At 36.8% G+C, this 19,086-nt stretch overlaps 1 protein-coding gene across 3 annotated transcripts in view; it reads left to right on the forward strand.

Annotated features, from left to right (window-relative positions):
- ITPRID2 (ITPR interacting domain containing 2) overlaps positions 1 to 13,534 on the forward strand; it is a 45,194-nt gene extending 31,660 nt beyond the window's left edge. For 2 of the 3 annotated variants that reach the window (XM_036744441.1, XM_036744443.1), the window contains exons 15-18: positions 2,161 to 2,226; positions 2,931 to 3,392; positions 12,028 to 12,151; positions 13,285 to 13,534. In XM_036744441.1, the coding sequence (XP_036600336.1) occupies positions 2,161 to 2,226; positions 2,931 to 3,392; positions 12,028 to 12,132 (633 nt within the window). In that variant the 3' untranslated portion in view covers positions 12,133 to 12,151; positions 13,285 to 13,534. The remainder of the gene's footprint in view (positions 1 to 2,160; positions 2,227 to 2,930; positions 3,393 to 12,027; positions 12,152 to 13,284) is intronic. The other variant, XM_036744444.1, reaches the window with a different exon arrangement.
- The last annotated feature ends 5,552 nt before the right edge of the window (positions 13,535 to 19,086 follow it).

Raw genomic sequence — 19,086 nt, forward strand, 5'->3', positions numbered from 1 at the left:
TGCCCTTTGGGAATAGTTATAAATTGTTCTTCAGAATCTTCGGACCAGTTCAAAACTCCACCAACAGTTTATTAGTGTACCCATTTTCCCCCATCCTCTCCCACATTTGTCATTTCTGATAGCTGTGAGATACTACCTCAGAGTTGTTTTAAATTGCATTTCTTTAATCAATAGTGATTTACAGCATTTTTTTTTCATGACTATAGATAATTTTGATTTCTTCTTCTGAAAACTACCTGTTCATATTTTTTGACCATTTTTCAGTTGGGAAATAGCTCTTGTTTTTATACGTTTAACTCAGTTCCCTATACATTTGAGAAATGAGACCTTTATCAGAGAAACTTGCTGTGAAAACTTTTGATATGACTTCATTATCTGTGGTACCTTTTAGCAAAATATAATTTCCCTGATTATCTCATTTAATTGTCTCTTTTTGCTTTTGCTTTGCCTAAGATCATGATTGCTACTTTTGCCTTTTTTACTTTGAGTGAAGTGTAATAAATTCTGCTCCAGCCCTTTATTTTCTGTGTCAACTGTGTCCATTCTTCTATCTGCTTTCATTTTAATGTGAGCTCACACCATTCACATTCATAGTTATGATTACCAACTGTGTATTTCCCTCTGTCCTATTTTCTTCTTTTTATCCTCTCTCTTTTTATCATGTCCTTCCTTAAATGTCTATTTTGTTTCTTACTACTGCATCTTTTAATCCTCCCTTTTTTCATTCCCCTCTTCCTCTATTTCTCTTACCCATTTCCCTTTTATTTCCCTATTGGGTAAGATAAATTTCTATAACCAACTGAAGTGGTATGTTCCGGGGAGAGGTATGGTCACTGTTCTCTTGGTCTTTACCCAGGAAGGGTCCCTGCTCTCCTAGAAGTGCTGCTTCTCCTTTTTTGCCTTGGTACTGAGAACAGGGCTCTTGCTCCCTTATGACAGACCACAAGCACTCCTTTCTGCCCTGGAACTGTGACCCAGAACTGCTTATGGTCAATAAAGTTGCCAATCAGCACCAGCTGCACCCAGTACTAGCAAAAGAACCCCCTATAATCTCTTTCTGATCAGTTGTCTGATCCCCTTACAATGTCTTAACTTAGAACTCCCAAAGCTGCTACTGCTGCTGGTTTTGCTACCTCCAAAGCCTACTGCTGCTGCTGCCGGCGATGCCTTCTGTACTCTGGGCTGCCCCACACCCTGACGTTGCAGACCTCTCCAGCCAACCTTTATAAGTTGTATTACCCTGACTTTTTTTGCTGTGCCACTCCAAAATTTGATTTGAGGTGTTATTTTAAAGTTGTTTGGAAGGGAACTTTGGGAGACTTCCGCTGGGTTGCCGCCTCTAATCTGCCTTCTTGGTTCTGCCCTTCTATTTTTTTCAAACAATGTCAGAATGGAGAGTATTAGGGAGGAATGTCAGTATTAAGTAAGTGAAAAGTCAAGGTTAAATTTAGAAAAAATGACAAGATAAACTCATTGTCTCTAAGTTCCCTTTCCTTTATATAACATTGGATACTTTACCAATATTAATTTTGTTTTCCTTTCCTTATTTTGCATGTGTGCTAGATTCCAATCAATTGAGGCTTTAGGTTGAACGTTTTCAAAAGGAATGCACAGATAAGAGAGTGACAAAAGAAATGGACTTTTATTTTCTTACTGCTTCTATCTCTGTCCATATTTCTGAATATCCTTCTTGTGAGATTTCAGTCTTTATAGTTTCCCCCTTTCCAACAACCATAATGTATTTATATGTGTTATTCTAAAATAAATGAGTTTTCATTATGAGTATATTACTTTAGCAATGTGTTTGAAGTAAGTAGAGCAGAAGAATATAGGATTAAAACTATTAACATATTTTATGTATATCTCCCAACACTCATAAATTGATTTTTTGGTTCACTTTTAAGTTGGCTTAGAGCGATAGCAACATTACTTTGAGAAGTTATATGCATGTCTGTGACAAAATAGAATCATAGTGGTTATTATAGTGTTATTTTGATAATAGCGATTAAATAAAAGTCACTCCTATTCAATAAATTCTATGAAAGTTGAAATTGACTTCTGTTATACATATAGGCTTCTCCAAATAGTACTCAAGAAATTACTTTTAGGCCTGTATAGGAATATTTGAAATTAAAAATAATTTTTTTTTCATTCTTCTAGGGAATGTATGGAAGTAGAAGTGCTGATAACTTGTCATGCCCTTCTCCATTGAATGTAATGGAACCAGTAAGACTTTCTACTTTTAAATCATTGGGGAAAGGAGTGATACAAGAGGAATAGCATTTCATAAATGTAGACCCTACTTGGTGTAGATGTATTATATAGAATTTAGATAAATTAGAAAATTGCTTGGATTATAAGTTTGACATTCTGAAACTCCTGTACAGCTTTGGTTCTTTAGAAAACTATTTAGTTAACCATAGTGATTTCCCTTTATGGCCCAAAGAATAAAATACATCATCAAAAGTGTCTAGCAGTCCTTTTAAGGAATTTATATTTTCAGGCTCAATACTATATTTTTTAACAGTAATAAAATCTAGAAAGTTATTGAGGCCCTGAATCATATTCTGACTTTTCTTTTGAAGTTCTTTAAACTACTTGAAATCACTTTGTGTAGAGGAAGCGTTTTTAATAATCAGTTTTCAGCAGTTGGATTTCAAGATGCCTTTGTTATAATAGTAAAGTTAAAACAAAACATTGCCTTTCATCAGTTACTTTTAACATTTATGTCATATTTTGCAAAGTATTTAGGTTTTACTTGTTCGTATAATAAAGACAATGTTTATAATGACTAAATTAATGAAGTGCTATCTATGTATCCTTTTTTTAATATTATAGCACTTGGCTGGAAATTTGTTTCTTTAGGTTGGGAATCATTGGTTTCTTTTCTGTCAAGGAGAGAATACAGTAACTTATTCTCTATTTTGTAGGTCACTGAACTGATGCAAGAGCAGTCATATTTGAAGTCTGAATTGGGGCTAGGGCTTGGAGAACTGGGTTTTGAAATTCCTCCCGCAGAAAGTTCAGAATCTGTTTTCTCTCAAGCCACATCAGATTCTTCCTCTGTGTGTTCTGGTCCCTCTCGTGCAAATAGAAGAGCTGGAGTAGTCTCTACTGACTCAGTTGGCAAGGCCAAGACCCATTTGTCAAGCAAGAAGTTATTTAGAGCCTCTGTGGCCTTAACACCAACTGCTCCTTCTAGAATGGGCTCAGTGCAGACCCCTCCAGTTCCTGAAAATTCTGAGGAAATTGGAATAGTTGAGGAAACTATAAAGTCTGTGGAACCTAAATCTGAAATGGAACAAAAACTTGAAAATATGCCATTGCTGCCAGCTTCTGAGGAAAGTCAGAAAAGCGTAGAACATGATGAGTTACAGCAAGTCATACGAGAGGTGAGTAAAGTGTATTTTAATTGCTTTAAATGGTTGACTTGTAAGGGTTAGAGATTTTATTTAGACTTAGCTCACTGATTTAAGAAATACTTGTGACTTACTGTGTTGATGTAATTTTCAGAAGCTCTTTTAGCCAAGTTGTATACTGAATAAGTGATCCTTCATTCATCTACTAAGTGGCTTCCTATTGCCTCTTGGATCAAATATAAACTCCTCTGACTTTTAAAGCCTTTACAGCTTGGTGCCAACCTGTCTTCCAAGACCTGTTATACATTATTCTCCTTCCTTCACACTGTGGGCTGGCCAAATTGCTTTTCTCGATATTCCTTACACGACTCTTATTTCCTGTCGCTATGCCTTTGCACTCATTTTCGCCTATGCCTAGAATGTACTGCCACCTTCCCTCCACTTAAAATCTTTTGTGTCCTTCAAGACTTATCTTAAGCACTACTTTCTGTAGGAAGCTTTTCCAGATTCCTACCTGTCTTCCCGTGATTCCTCCAAACTCCTGTGTTGTATCCCCCAATAGAATGTAACCTCCTTGAAGGCAAGAACTATTTAATTTTTTTCCTTTTACCCCCACCACCTAGTACAGTACTTGGCATGTATTTTGGAACTTAACAAATGCTTGTTGGTTGATTTGTATCTATTAAGTCAAATCTGTAATGGCAAAGAAGTAAGAAGTTCGTGAACTTTGAAAGTACAATATAGTATGGTTCCAGGGATAAATTTCCCAGCACAATGTAGAAGTTTGTGGACTAATGTTGAGAGGAAAACTACTTTTCATGTATTTCTTCATTTGTAAGAGTAGATAATTTTTTTAACTTCCATAATTTGAACTAACATGATTAAAATAAAAGGAATATATATGCATATATATAACATGTACATTCATATATATATAAACACATGTACATATATATATATATGTATGTATATGTATATATACACACACATATACACACCATAGTAAGGGATGGAAAGAATCTGCTCTATTTAGTTTATTTTTGCGAGTGGAAAATGGTATAGGGAGACTTTAAAACCAAACTGCTGAATAACAATAGGGAGGGGAAAGAAATGTGAATAATATGATGTTTGGATTATGTTTTAGATTTAATCCAAAATATTGTATTAAATTTGGGTTCATGTTGGAAAGAGAATTTTGTTAGCTGGGAAGAGTCACAAAATTCAGTGTATTTTTGACAGTGTAGTTAGTAGAACTATAGGAGTTTGTATCACTTAACAAAAGAAGAATCTCTGAAGATAGACAGCTGTTCTGATGACTTCAGTCCTTGTTTGACTTAGTCTTCATCTTTGCAGTCCACCATTTTCCTTTATTCAGTATTTGCCCAACAGAGGTTATACTTCAAAATCTATAAGGTACTAAGGACTTGGATTCTTCCCCATTGGTTGGAAAAGAAGGTTCACAAAATCTCAAGTTTGGAAGCAACCCAAAGACAACCCATACCTGTACAAAATTCCTAAGATCTGTCCTTCACTTTGAAGACCTATTATGAGAGCAAAACCCATTATCAAGAGGTAGCCCATTACACTTTTGGGGAGCTCTCACTGTCAGGAATTTTTTTCACTAAATCCAGTCTAAATCTGCCATTTGTTTCTAGTTTGTTCACTGTGTCCAGAAAGATCAAGTCTAATCCCTCTTCCACATTACATCCATTCATATAAAGAGATAGTTTTCATGACCTCTTTGAACTCTTCAAGCTGAACATCCCCAGTTCCTTCAACCAATTCTTATGTGTTCTAATAATTGGTCAGTCATTTACATAGCTGCCCCAAGATACACCATGTCCCTCCATACTTAAAAAATCTGGCATATAAGAATATATACATGGCTGCTTCACAGCCATGTTTCATGCTGTCATCTATATTATTCCATCCAAATAATTCCATTCACATTGGACTGCTTGATAGTCCTGGAACTTACTATTCAGTTTCTTTACTTAACGCATTCACATAATCTCAACCTTATACCTAGAATCCATTCTTTCATCATCTTTCCCTGTCTGAATCCTTGCCTTCTGTCAAGCCTTAACTCAAGGGCCACCTTCCTTGCCAGAAAGGTAAGGAGCCTTCCTGATCCTCTTATTCAGTTTTCCTTCTGAAAGGAAAGAGGGGGTGGGAGAGGGTGGTAGAAAGTGAATCTTGGAGTCAGGAATACCATAGGTTCATCAGCTTCTCTACATACATGACCAAGTCAAATCATTTAACCTCTCAGTGCCCTAGGAAAATCTCTAAAAAATTAACTACAGGTAATTTGTTACTCTGCATTGGTGAAGGGAGTTTCAACACTTGAAGTTCCCTACACTAATAAAATCACAGATCTTTAGCAATTACAAAAAAAAACACAACTTATCTGTATATCTGTTAAGTATCTCCCCCCCAATCCCTGATAAAAATAAAAAGTTTTTGAGAGCAAGGATTGTTTTTCATTTTGTCCTTGTATTCCCAGTGTCTTTCACAGAGGTGTCCAATAAGTGTTTAAAGTGAATTGAATCACTATAACCTATTGGCCAAATTTTGGGAGGGAAAAAATGCTGATGTTAAATACATTACTTTAGTAGAATTCAGCTTTAGTGACAGAACACTTAAAGTACAGTATTCCTTTTTAACAGCTTTCTTGATAGCCTTGTTCAGTCACTAGACCTTTATCTGATTTAAATTTTATTCTTTTCTGTTGTTTTATATGACCTTATGTTGTGAAGGAAGAAGGTAGACTGCCTTAGGATATGTTTGGGTGGATTATAGTGTACGTGAGCCATGGCCTATAACTGTTTACTGCTATTAAAAAATACAAAGCTGCTTACCAGAATAGCTGAATATGTTCTCACAGAAACTAATTCAACAATGTTAAATGTCAAATGCTAAACAAGTGGTTGCACTGTTTTATGAGAATTCTTCCTTGCCTCATTGAAATATTGATGCTTTGGTTTATCGCTTTTAAGTTTTTTCTTAAACATCAGCTCTGCCAATATAATTTTAAAAAAGCAGGTGTTTTACTTAGCTTCGTTGTAATTTCTTTGTGATATGAAAAAGGCAACTTTTTCCCATGGAAAGGTTGTTGAAATTGAATGATCCGTAACTATGTAAGTAATGAGTTTTTTTCCTTCAAATCCATCTTGACAGTATTCTGGCCTAGGATTTAGTCACTTGTTTCGATCTGAGTGGAAGGGTGTGTTTATACATACCAGATTGCTACTAAAATGGATGTTACCATCTCTCCCAGGATCGGATGTTCTGCCCCACTTTCAGGGGAGCTTACTGCTGCCCAAATAGATAGCACTAGATTACTCTACAAACACCATGGGGCATAAGGTTTATAGAGGCACTTCCATGTGAACTTATCACATCACCTTTCCCATCACTTCAGTGAATTGAGTCTTGTCCTTTATTAATTTCATGTATTTCAATAATAACAGTATCCTATCATTCCCTCCTGTACTTAGGGTTCATTTTTTCCTCTATTGCCAATATTCCTCAATCTTCCATGGCACTTATCACCCTCTTGAATGCTTTGTTATCCAGATTATCTGGGTAAAACCTTCTCTACTTCCTTTGTGTGAAACCTCTCATCTTCTTCTAATTTATCCCAATAGATGTGTTCTTGCCCCCCGCTCCCCCGCCGTTTTTATTTCTTTTTATAATGTCTTGGTTAACCCATCTTTTATTCTGAGCAAACACTCTACTATCCTAACCCTAGTTCTTCCCTCTTCCTTTCACCCTCTTGCTGTAACTGAAATATGATTCTCCAAAATTATGTGCTTTGCCCTTTCCCATGGAAGCCTCACTTCCCACTCCCTCCAATTCAGCGGGTAAAGTGATGAGATCATATCCTTGCTTGTCAGTATTTTTAGGCCATTTATCCTCCATCCTTTTTGCATCTTAAGAAAGAGAAAATCTGTACCACTCTGGTATTAGCTACTTTTGACTACTCAAGATCCACTGACTTTAGCATTTGACTTAGTCTTTCTCCTCACCTTGTACTCTGGTCTGCTTTCCACACTGCCCCATGGCCCCTACATTCACTTGATTTGTTAGCTCCTTAAGGACAGGCACCATGTGTCACTTGATATAGTGGTGTACTCTACAGCATCCATTACCATGCCCTGCACATAGCAGATGCTCAGTTTGTTGAATTGAATAGAGTAAAAATAAAGTAGCTATGAAGAAAATTGTATTCTCAGGGTTAGTCTCTTGTAGCAGTACCATTACTGCTTAAACACTTCATTTATTTCATGCTCTTTCATTGGAATATCCCAAATACTTGGGCCAGGCCAGGGAGGGGGTGGGAAGAAAGGACAAGGGGACTACCTAGACTTGTCAGTTGATTGGTAAAGGGAATTCAGGGTGAGTAACAACCTCTTTCTACAAATGCAAATCAGCAGCTATTTTGCAGTGTATTAGAGAACTACCTGGAGTACTGAGAATGGAATGACTTGCTCAGGGTTACACAGCCACTATGTGTCAGAGAAAGGACTTGAACTTTGTCTTAACCGTTAGAATGTAAGCTCCTTGAGAGCAAGAGCCATTTGTGTTTTTTCTTTAAATTTTTAGTGCTTAGAGTCACAGTATCTGGCATGATTGGTTAATTCCTGACTTTGAGGGCTTCTATTTATCAGTGTGCTATGAGGTCCGTCTTTGGAAACTATCCCAATAACTTTTCATAATATCACCTTCCCTAATGGAATAACTAAAACATCAGATAAGTTAGAAATTTGAGCATTGTCATGTCGGACAAGATTAACTCTGAAAGAAGTTTATTAGCATAGTTTCTCTGTGCTTTGCACTCAATTTGGATTTTAAAAAAGGTTTCCACTTTATTTCATTCTTTTGTTTGTCTCCTTGAATTCTTTAAGAACTCCATTTTCACTACTCACGTTTTCCTTTTAATTCATTGATCAAGCATTTTAAACTATTTTGCAGGGTGTTGCAGTTGTACTTTCTCATTTCTGGGAGTGTAGCTGTTAATTGCAGTATTATTCCTTCCCTCTGGAGATTTTTTATTTTTTTTAAGCCTGTAGTGTTTATTATATTAGGGCTTCTTTTTAAAATACATCCCCTATAATACTAGGATGGTGTAGGGTTTACTGTAAGTACTCAGAAAATGCTTGTTGATTGACTAGTAAAATGTTCATTAATATTCAAAAATAGCAAAGGTTATAAATGACTTGGCATTGAGACTGGGATAGAGACAGTTTTCATAGAAACTTTAATTACTACCATCTTCCTTGTTTATATCTTATAGTTAAGTAAAGAATTCTGGTCTTTACCATGGTTATATCTAACACTAATTCATTAAAAAAATTGATTCTGAAGTGCTTTTATTCTTGTCACAAGATCCTTGTTACTGCTTAAAGTTTAGGAATAGGAAAGAGAATAAAAGCATGGGTATGTTTCAGTGTGATGTGATGCAGATGATTATTTCTACAGTTAACTTTAACAGCAATAACTAGTAGGTTTTGCTGAGTTTATGTAATATATTTCCACTTGACACAATAGAAATAGATGAAATACCATTTCTGAATGTTCTTCAATTAAATTGTGTTCAGGATGTACTTAGGAACATTTTAGGAAATGGATGGGGCTAACAGGAAAGCATAGAAAGTAGAATTTTTAAAAGCTAGTGGAGAGTATCTTAAGTGCTAATTTGGGAAGGCATTATCAGTTTATTTTAGGAAGTACACATTTAAAGCTTTTTACAAGGGCCCTATTTGGAGGCAGTGCTATATAATTGCAAAGAAAGGGTTGGATAAGCATACCCAGTGTCTCACCATCTGAAGAAGGAAACACTGATAGAATTGCTATTTTTCTTGAGCATACCATACGCCTATCAAGAATAAAATGACATCTCTGTGGTATCCTGAAGGGAAAAAAAGGAAAATGTGGAAATTATACTAAAATGAATTGTCTAGAAATTTATCTCTGATGTTTTTAGATATTATGCAAGGGAGTTTTCCAGTGAAATATATTAAACAATAATTTCTCCCTTTGCAAAGATAGATGACAAATTACAGTAAATGAATATTCCTTTTAGATACTTTATTTTCATTAGGAGCAAATTTTACATTTATGTCATTTTGTTATTAATGGTGGTTATTTGTCAGATATTTGTTGTTTTACTTACGTAGCTATGAACATTTTAAACCATAAAGGGACAGAAGATACCTTAAGAAAAATATAAAAGTAGATTGTTCTTTTAATTTATTTTTATAGTCATGTTGTATCCTGAGAAAAGCTATTGAGGTTCACTTAAAAAAAGGTGATGTTATGTTACATCCTTTTCTTTCCATAAGCTAATGGTTTTGCAGAATAATCCAGTGCTTTTGTTATAGGTTTATCATTAGGTTGATTTGATGTCACTACATTTAGTTCAATTATATAAGCATGTATTAAGTACCTACTATGATTTCTGCAAATCAGTCCCTGTCCTCAAGGAGCTCAAATTCTTTCAGGTGAAAAAACATGTGTACAAGTAAATACAAAATGATTTCAGTGAGGAAGGCAGCACCAACTCAGCTAAGGCCTCTTGGAGGAGGTGTCTGGAGCTGAGCCTTGAGATAAGAATCCCAGCAAGCAAAAGTCAGGAGAAAGTATTCTAGCTGTGGGGGACAGTTGTGCAGAGGCACAGGGATAGGAGATAGAATGTAGATAGGTAGGCCAATTTGACCTGGAAAAGTGAGCTGGAGCAGCCAGATTGAGAAGGGAGAAATGCCAAAGGAAGGAGTTCATGTTTTAATTTTGAAGGAATAGGAAGCTGCTGAAACTTATTGGGCAAGGCAGTGACCCCATTCTTTAGGAACATCAATTTGGTAGCTGTGTGGAGGACGGATTGGAGAGGAAAAAGGGCGCTAGAGGCAGGGAAACTGATACACTAGTGCAAAATGTAATTGAGAGTCCAGATTTGTGGTGAATAGAAGTGGGTGGTTGAGATAGGTCATTTCACTTCTCTGAGCCTCAGATTCCTCATTTGTAAACTGAAGAGATTGAACTAGATAACATCAAAGGTGTGGAGGTAGAATGGACAATGCAAGATGAGAGAGAGAGTGAAGAATGAAAGATAACAACAGGATTTTGAAACTGAGTGACTGGAAGGATGGGAGTACACCAGGTTGAGAAATAGGAAATTTTGGAAAAGGAGTCAATTTAGAGGAAAAGATAATTGAGTCTCTTTTGGACATAAGTTTAAGAAGCTTGTGGAACATTTATGTGGAAATGTGTCCAACAGTCACTGCCACTCAGAAGAGAGCTTTGTAGATTTGAAAACTCATATGGGGCTGATGAACTCACCAAAGAAGAGTATAGGGAAGAGGACAGAACTCAGGGGTACCCCTGCTGATGAGAGGTGATGGTTTAAGGGCAGAACATGTGTGATAATCCAGCAGGAAAGAATTCCAAGGATTTGTGAAAGCACTTAGCACAGTGCCTGCTACACAGTAGGTTCTATTTCAATGTTTTTTTTTTTTTTCCCTTCCTTTCCCTTAAGAAGGGAGAGAACAGTGTCAGGAAAGCTCTGAAAGGCAAGGTTATCCAGGAGAGAGAAGATGGTGGTCAGAAATGTCATTGTGTTTCAGAGGTCTGACTAGAAGGGTTGGGATTAGTGAAGATAGAGAAAAGTCCGTGGGATTTTACATTTAAGAAATCATTAGTAAACTTGAAAAGAGCGTTTCTGCCCAATGGTAGGTTCAGAAGCCATATGCACTAAAAATGTTTGGAGGGTAAGGCAGATGCAATGAATGTAGCTACATCTTTTCCTAAAGACTTCATATGTGAAAGGGAGAAGGGGTAATATGATGAAGGAATGGCAGGGTCAGATTTTTTTTTTTAGGATGGGTAAGGGCTAAGCAAATTTTGTAGGCAGCAGGAAGATAGGAGGGTTATTATAGAGACAAGTTCTCAAAGGAGATAGGATAAAGGGCACAAGTAGAGGGCTGGCCTTCGAAAGGCAGATTGCAGATGTGAGATGTAGAATGGGAGAGCCAAGTGCAGAGAGGGAACTCATAAAAGATTGCCTCTATTTTCTCAGTGAAATATTAGGAAGAGGTCCTTGGCTAAAAGGGAGGCAATGTCGGTGACGTAAAAGAAAGTTTGGAACAGACTTTGGCTTGGGAGAATGCTATAGAGTCAAGTTATAGGATAGGTTACCTTTTAAAACCCAGGTGAGAGTCCAACTGTAACTTGGATGTTCAAGTGCCTTTAAATCTTCACTTGATCTGTTGTGTATGTATATATATATATATACATATATAAACTGAAAGAAGTGAATAAAAGAACCTTACTCAAAAAATAGAAATTCTTGATATTTTGTCTGTCCATTGTTACTTTTTAACAGTTTCAAATGAAATTTCATGTGAAAAGAATTTGTTCTATTTACTAATAAATTCTAGATAAAATACTTCTATAATACAAAAATTTTATCAGTGATCTTATCCAATATATTTGTATTTTATATTGGTTTCTGATAGGTACTGTGAATGAAGAGACCCTACATTTTATGCTTTGTACAATATTTAACAAGCTAACTATTAAATGCATGTTAAGTATAATTCTTAATCTTTGTAGGTTATTTAAAAATTGAATTGTCTTTAATCCTTCCCACATCCTTTCTTTGTCATTTTAGATTAAAGAATCTATTGCTGGGGAAATCAGACGTGAAATTGTTAGTGGACTTTTAGCAGCAGTATCTTCCTCAAGTAGGACTGCTAATTCTAGACAAGATAAATAGCCATAAATGGGTATTACAGGTAAGTTTTCTAAATTTTCTGCATAGACCTCAATGCCAATTAAAGCATTGTAAAGCAGCTATTATTTTCATAGTAATTGAAACATTTAGGAAATTTTTACTTCTTTTCGTCTAACAATAACAGGTAACAGAAATTATCTGGAAGCCTTTGCACATCATCTGTAATGATGAACTTAAAGGGACTAGCCAGATTCTTTTGTTGTGTATAGTTTTGTTATATTGACTCATTGCTTGAAATGAATGGCCTTCACGAAATTTTGGGCTCTGAGAGAGTGGTGTGGTAATTTTATGTGCTATAATAGGATTTGACTTCTGAAGTTTATTTGGAGAATCAAACATAAGTATGTTCTAAATGTCTTTTTTCAATTACAGTTTCCTTCTTAGAACCCTGTCTTGTGCATTTATATCCAGACATACCTGAATTTGTCAAAAAGTATTTTATTCCACAAACATATATGGACATTTAATAGTTTATGGATAAAGACATATATTTTTTCACTATAATGTTGACAGTGTAGAAAAATGTGACACTAGCAGATTTGACTCTTTTACCCTCACATTCCCTTCCCAACAAGCACATACATGATATGCATATAATAGAGGCAGATCATAGGATGGTTGATAAGAGTGCTGGGCTTAGGAACACTTCTCACACTTACTAACCTGTAATCCTGGATATGACTTTTAATCTCTGTGTGCCTCAAGCAGTTCATTAGGATTTAGCTACTCAATCATAGAAATCATGGACAACTTGAAGTATATGTAAGTGATAGGTTCTCATACATCTTTCACATATTCACTGATAACACTTATGAAAAAAATCTTTCTAATGACAGTTTGAAAAGAGTGTTGAGTAACTTATAGAAAATTAGAGGGACTACTGGTTTGACAAATAGAAATATGGTACTGTTATATATTTAGATGAAGTCTAGATCATATTTTATTTTAGAAACCATATCACAGTCATAAAGTGACTATAACTAATCAATTATTTATAGATATTTAAATCCTTGGGATCAGAGCAATATCGCTAGAAAGGAATGTTTTTCCCAGTGGTTAATGATTTTTAAATATCAATCTTTGAGAGAAATAGTAATATTCTCTCTTCCCCTCCTCCTTTTTTCCCCCTCAAAGGTTGATGTGGACCAGATTAACTATGGACTTTTGGAATTATGATGGTGTACACTGGTGGAGGTGTCAAGTTATCTTTTACTTGTACTTCAAGAGACACTATTGCTGCTGAGATGGGCTACTGTATACAATGTACAATGTTTATTTCTTCTATGCATATCTTTTATTTTTTTAACCATACATAGAAATTTAGGCACTTTGTAGAATATATGGCTTTTCTAAACTATCAAGACTCTGGCAATTTAAAAAAAAACAAACCTAATATTTATTTGTATGTCTATTTTCCATTCGTTTCCCTGGGTAGAATTATATTTTCAAACTTGAAGACTTCCAGACTTAACAGACTTATAAATAACATATTTCTTTTGTCTAGCTTCTTAAAACACTGACCTCTGTGAGGTATTTACTGTGCAATAACTGATTCATTTTTGAGAGCTTGAAACAACCAATGATTTTTTTCCACTGCTGTTGCTTATTGCCACTCCCAAGAAAAAGAAAATATTCTTTTGTAAAAATTGCTATGAATTCTTGGGGAAGTTACTGGTAACAGTGTGTTTAGAATTAATGAAATAACCTAAAACTACTTAAAGTTCTTACACTGTAAGCCTTATCTCTGCACAAAACAATTAAACCTAATTTTATTATGCTTACATAGTATTCTTTTTAAAAATATGCCTTATTTTAAACACTATGCATTTTTGCATTGGTCATAGTATTGTATTATATTAAGAAAAGTTTCCTTTTCTTTGTCTCAAATAAAATTAATCAATGTCAAAATAATGGAACTTGTGACACGAAATAGATAGAAATGGATGGAGAAACAGTTGTCTTGTGGAAAAATGAAAGTAAATTTAGATCTTTTTCTGCCCCACGAATGATTTTATTTCAGTTTTTATCATCAAAAATATGTTCCAATTGGGGAAAAGTGAAATAAAAGGGGCTACTGTTTGGTTTTGTATGTGGTCAAATAGATGTGTAAAGTAGCATGTGAACATTTGTTGGAATTCTCCTGTGTTTATAACTTCCAACTTCTATTAATTTTTTGAGTTTAAATTCTTAATAAAAAATAGCAGAAGTAATAATATTCTTTTTAAAAAGTATATCTAAAAGGTTTATAAATGTTTGGATTATCACACAGGCTGATTTCTTTAAAAATATTAAAACAATAAAGTATTTATTTTGCCTAATTTTTTGTTATTTGTTTTCCTAAAACTACAAGTCCACGAATTTTGGTTGGTTATGAGAGATAATTTACTGACTAGATGTACATAATCTACTCTTCAGCAAAGCAGGAGAATATTTTTTAAAGCAAAGTTTAGGAAGAGACCACCCTGGACGAAACACCACACACTGTCTGATTTCTTCAGGCTCACCCAGCTATTCTGTCTCTGATGATAACCATCTGAGCCTAAAAAAATTCTTCTTAGAAGGCTATTACCACAGCTAGAAAGAAACATTCAAAGTTTAATTCTTTTTTAGGTTGTTCAACCTCTCAATTATTGATTCTAACACATGCCAACAATGCACAATATGAACTTTTTTCCTTTTCGTGTTCTTGATTTTTCTTCACATCGTAGTCTTTCTCATATATCCTCTCTTATCATAAATAAGAGTATTAATCAAAGCTAATTGATGAAATAATCTAGTGTTACAGAATATGTGCCATTCTGCACCCCTGGTTCTACAATATAAATTTAAGTATCTTACTAATAATAGTGGTATAACCCTCTGAAAGAGGATAGAATGGATACAGAAAGACTGAGGATAGTGTGAGAAATAATCATCTTACCAAAAAACAAGGCAAGATTTTGGTAATCCTCTTGCCAGAGAAGGCAAGAGCCTTGGGTGACCCATAAGGAGACGCCCTTTAAGACAATTACAAAGACTTTTAAGACTCATCCTGATCCACATTCCCCTTCCTGTATTCCATTGGCCAGGCATTTTAGGGTTCACAGCCTGTCCAAATATATCTAAACCTTAGCCCCTCATGCATTTGGATCTATACCCCTGCTTACATCTCTCATTTCCACATTTCAATTCCCCTCCCCCCATCCTCATTTTCTTTATACTTATATTTACTGTAGAAATGCCAAGCCATGAAATGCTTTTAGTCTCATCCCAGGCCGGGTTGTCTGCATCAGATTTTATGATATCCATGGCATGAGAAAGGAATTTTCTCAATTCCTAAGAGAGTTGACAGAAGTCATGAGGTAAAGATTCGACCCGGGGTATCCATGAGAAGAGTCCCGTTCTCTAAGACAGCGTCTGGGTCGGTGGGGGGGGGGGGGGGGGGGCTCATCCTTAGTGAGCTACACCTGGTCTGGCAGTTTTTTTGATCCACTGGAAAAAGGCCTTCTCAGAACAAAAGAAGGGGAGTCTGCTTTTAGACGCACCAGTTAACAGACCTCAACATGCCCCACTGCCCTCCACTACATTCAGTTTGTCATCAGTGTAACTTGTTAGATTTCACAAATTATGTTTCATATAATTTCTGTGGGAACAAAGTTCAATCATCCCTTGCAATAGGGTGACCAATTAGGAGACTATTGTAGTGGTTTATTTTTTAGGTGATAAAAGTCCAGGTGCTAGAAGTGAGGATGGAATGGAATATATAAAAGAATTGGTTAGGGTTAGATGGGGAAGAATGAGGTTTGGTGACTGACTGGATATGAAGAACAAGGGAAAGGAGCAGTCCTGTTCCTCACAAAAGTAGAGGAATAAAGCCACGTGTCTCAAAAATGTGGCTGGAACATATTTCCAGCAGTAACACGTCTAGTTATTCTGCAATGGGGACCAGAGTAATCTGTTACACATACAAAGACAGATTTTGCGTTATAATGGCATTCGAAATGTGTGTGGTTAGGATTCCACAACTTTCTCTTATCCACAATTACATAGTTTCCCATCCCACTATACCTTATTATTTTATGTGGAATATATTGTTGTGGAGTTGCTTTTCAGTTATGCCCCATTCTTTGTGACCCCACTTGGCAAGGATACTGGAGTGCTTTGCCATGTCCTTCAGCTCATCTTACAGTTGAGGAAACCACGGCAAAGGGGGTTAAGTGACTTGCCCAGGGTGACACAGCTAATAAGTGTGTGAGGCTAGATTTGAACTCAGGGAATGGAGTGTGTGTGTGTGTGTGTGTGTGTGTATTTATAATACCCTAGATAGAGACCACCAATGACGAATGCCAGGAATTGTGATAAGCATCGAAAATACAAACCAAAAACAAGAAAACCAAACACTCTCCTTATCACTTGTTTGAGAAATGACAAATCATGAGCAAAGAGCTGGCCTTGAAGCCAGGATGACTGGAATGTGAGTCCTGCTGCCTCCACATTCTGGCTGTAGTGAGACAGAGCCAGTGAGTGAGTGGGTAGAGTGCTGGACTGAGGTTTGGAAGACTCATGTTCAAATCCCGACTCAGTACCAGCTGTGTGACCTTGGACAAGTTATTTAACCTCTGTCAGCCTCAGTTTCCTCATTTCTAAAATAGGAGTAATATCGTCACCTACTTGACAGGATTCTTGTGAATATCAAATGACAGAAGGTAAAGCGCTTAGCAAAACTTAAAGCGTGATAGAAATGCTACTGTCCATTATTATTATGTGAGTGACCCCAGGCAAGACAGTCTGACCCAGGAAGACTCTGCCTCCTCCAAAGCATTCTGACTGACCCCTGCTTGAGGACTTGAGTTCCACTTCCTGTCAGTGATGATAATCTCTAATGCAAGAAATTCCACTTCCTGCCAGTTGACCCATACTTAGAAACTCCAGAACTCTTAACATCTCAAACTCACAAGCATGGCCACCAGGACAAGGACTGTCCATTTCAGGATTGCCCACTTACACGCAGAGGAAGAAAAAGGGAAATAAAAAGGCTCAAAGCCAAAGACTCCTCTAGGCCAGTGCATGTGCTCTATTTACCATGTGCACAAAGTAGCTGTTTCTGCTATGGGAGAGGATTTTTGCCTGCATTGCTCAGGGATCTTTAAGGGTCCTTCACAGGAATTTTCAGAGAGTTATTGTTCACATTTAGGGGGTAAGCATAAAAACTTTAAACCTATGCAGGACTCCTGCCTGTCTTCAGCAAATTAACTGGGATGAAATGGGCACATTTGCCACATCCATAATTCAGAAATGTCTCTGGCCTCCTGCGGATAATTAAGCATTTTTCCTTGAAGCGCTTCCCTCAGTATGTCTTGCACCATAGAAACACAACAAAATCCATGTGGCAAAATTCTGCCTGGCCTCTCACAGTGCCAAATTAAAAATAAAAGCAAATAGTTCCTTCAGCATAGCTGTTAAGTTAAATAATCTCAATTACCCAGGCTCCCAATCCAGGAGTCAACCTTGACTCCTGATTCACTTACTACCTCCCACCCTTTAATCTATCATCAAATCCTGTCAATTCTATCTTCACAAAATTTCTTATATTATTCTTCCTTTTTTTCTGACATTGCCACCACCCTGGTGTAGGCCCCCATCACCCACCACAGACATGGACTACTGAAATAGCTTGCTGTTGGTCTCTCAGGCTAAGGTCTGTCTCCACTCCAGTTCATCTTCCAACCAGTTGCCAAAGTGATCTTCCTAAAGCTCAAGTCTGACCGTATAATCTCCCTACATTAACTACAATCATTCCCTATTAAATTAAATTCTCTGCATTAAATATGAAATCCTCTGTTTGGAATTTAAAGCCTTTCATGTACTATCTCCTTCCTACCTTTCCAGTCTTCTCAAACTTGATCCTCCTCTGCCCACTCTACCAGGCCATGGCACTGGCCTCATGGCTCTTTCTCCCACAAGACATCTCATCTCCTGACTCCTAGCATTTCCACCACCTTGCCCTCAAGCCTGGAATGCTCTCCCTTCTGTGCCTCTCAGCTTCCCTGGCTTTCTTCATCTTCAGCTTAAATCTTGTCTTCTCTCAGGAGCCTTCTGTTTTCCTCTGCTATATGCACCAGAGATATATACATAGATAGCTGTTTGCATGGCATCTCTTCTAATGGACAGTGAACTCCTTAAGGGCAGGGAAGATGTTTTTGCCTTGCTTTGGATTTCTGGGACCTAACACTATGCTTGGCCTGTAGTAAGCCCTTAATAAATGCTTATCAATTGTTAACTGACTGAAGTCCAGGGGCTCTGCTTTATTGTTACTTCAGAGAAGTGATTTGAAACCATTCACACACACAGGACTCACTTAAGACTGGGAGGAGCCTTCTTTCTGTGGTCCTCCTGTAGGCCATGGGGTGATGGGTATCCCTAACAATAGAAAGGCATCCCTTTCTCTCAGGGGCTAAGAACTACTCATTCTTCTGAACTGATCCTTTTCCAGTTTGGGGAAAATCTCTTTCAATCCCCAAAATTCATTTCCTCTTGGCTGCTTTGAAAATAAACTGAATTCTGAAAATATCCTCCAGAGATTGGAAAATTAAATAAGCAAGTTGAAAGGCCCAGGGACAACCCAGCTAATGGGCCCAAAAGACAATTTGCAACAATCATCTTAAATGGTTCTTAAGGACACTGAATATATTCAGATCTGTTTGTTCTCAGGGCTCAAAGGCAGTTTTCTCTCTCATTTCCCCAGGATGGAGGACACCTCATGGTAAGCAACCATCTTCTCTAGATACGTCACTAAAAGTACCACCAGATGTATGTATGAAGGCCTGTCTGGCTTCATCCTCCCCTGCGTTGTCTCTGCCCCACTTCAACTGGGTTATTCTGTTCCAGTGTTGCAGGACTACACTAATTGTTCTGGCCTGTGCTTGAGTCAGACCAGTTCCTTGGTAATTTAGGCCT

Source organism: Trichosurus vulpecula, chromosome 2 (genome assembly GCF_011100635.1).
Source record: "Trichosurus vulpecula isolate mTriVul1 chromosome 2, mTriVul1.pri, whole genome shotgun sequence".
Lineage (NCBI taxonomy): Eukaryota > Metazoa > Chordata > Mammalia > Diprotodontia > Phalangeridae > Trichosurus > Trichosurus vulpecula.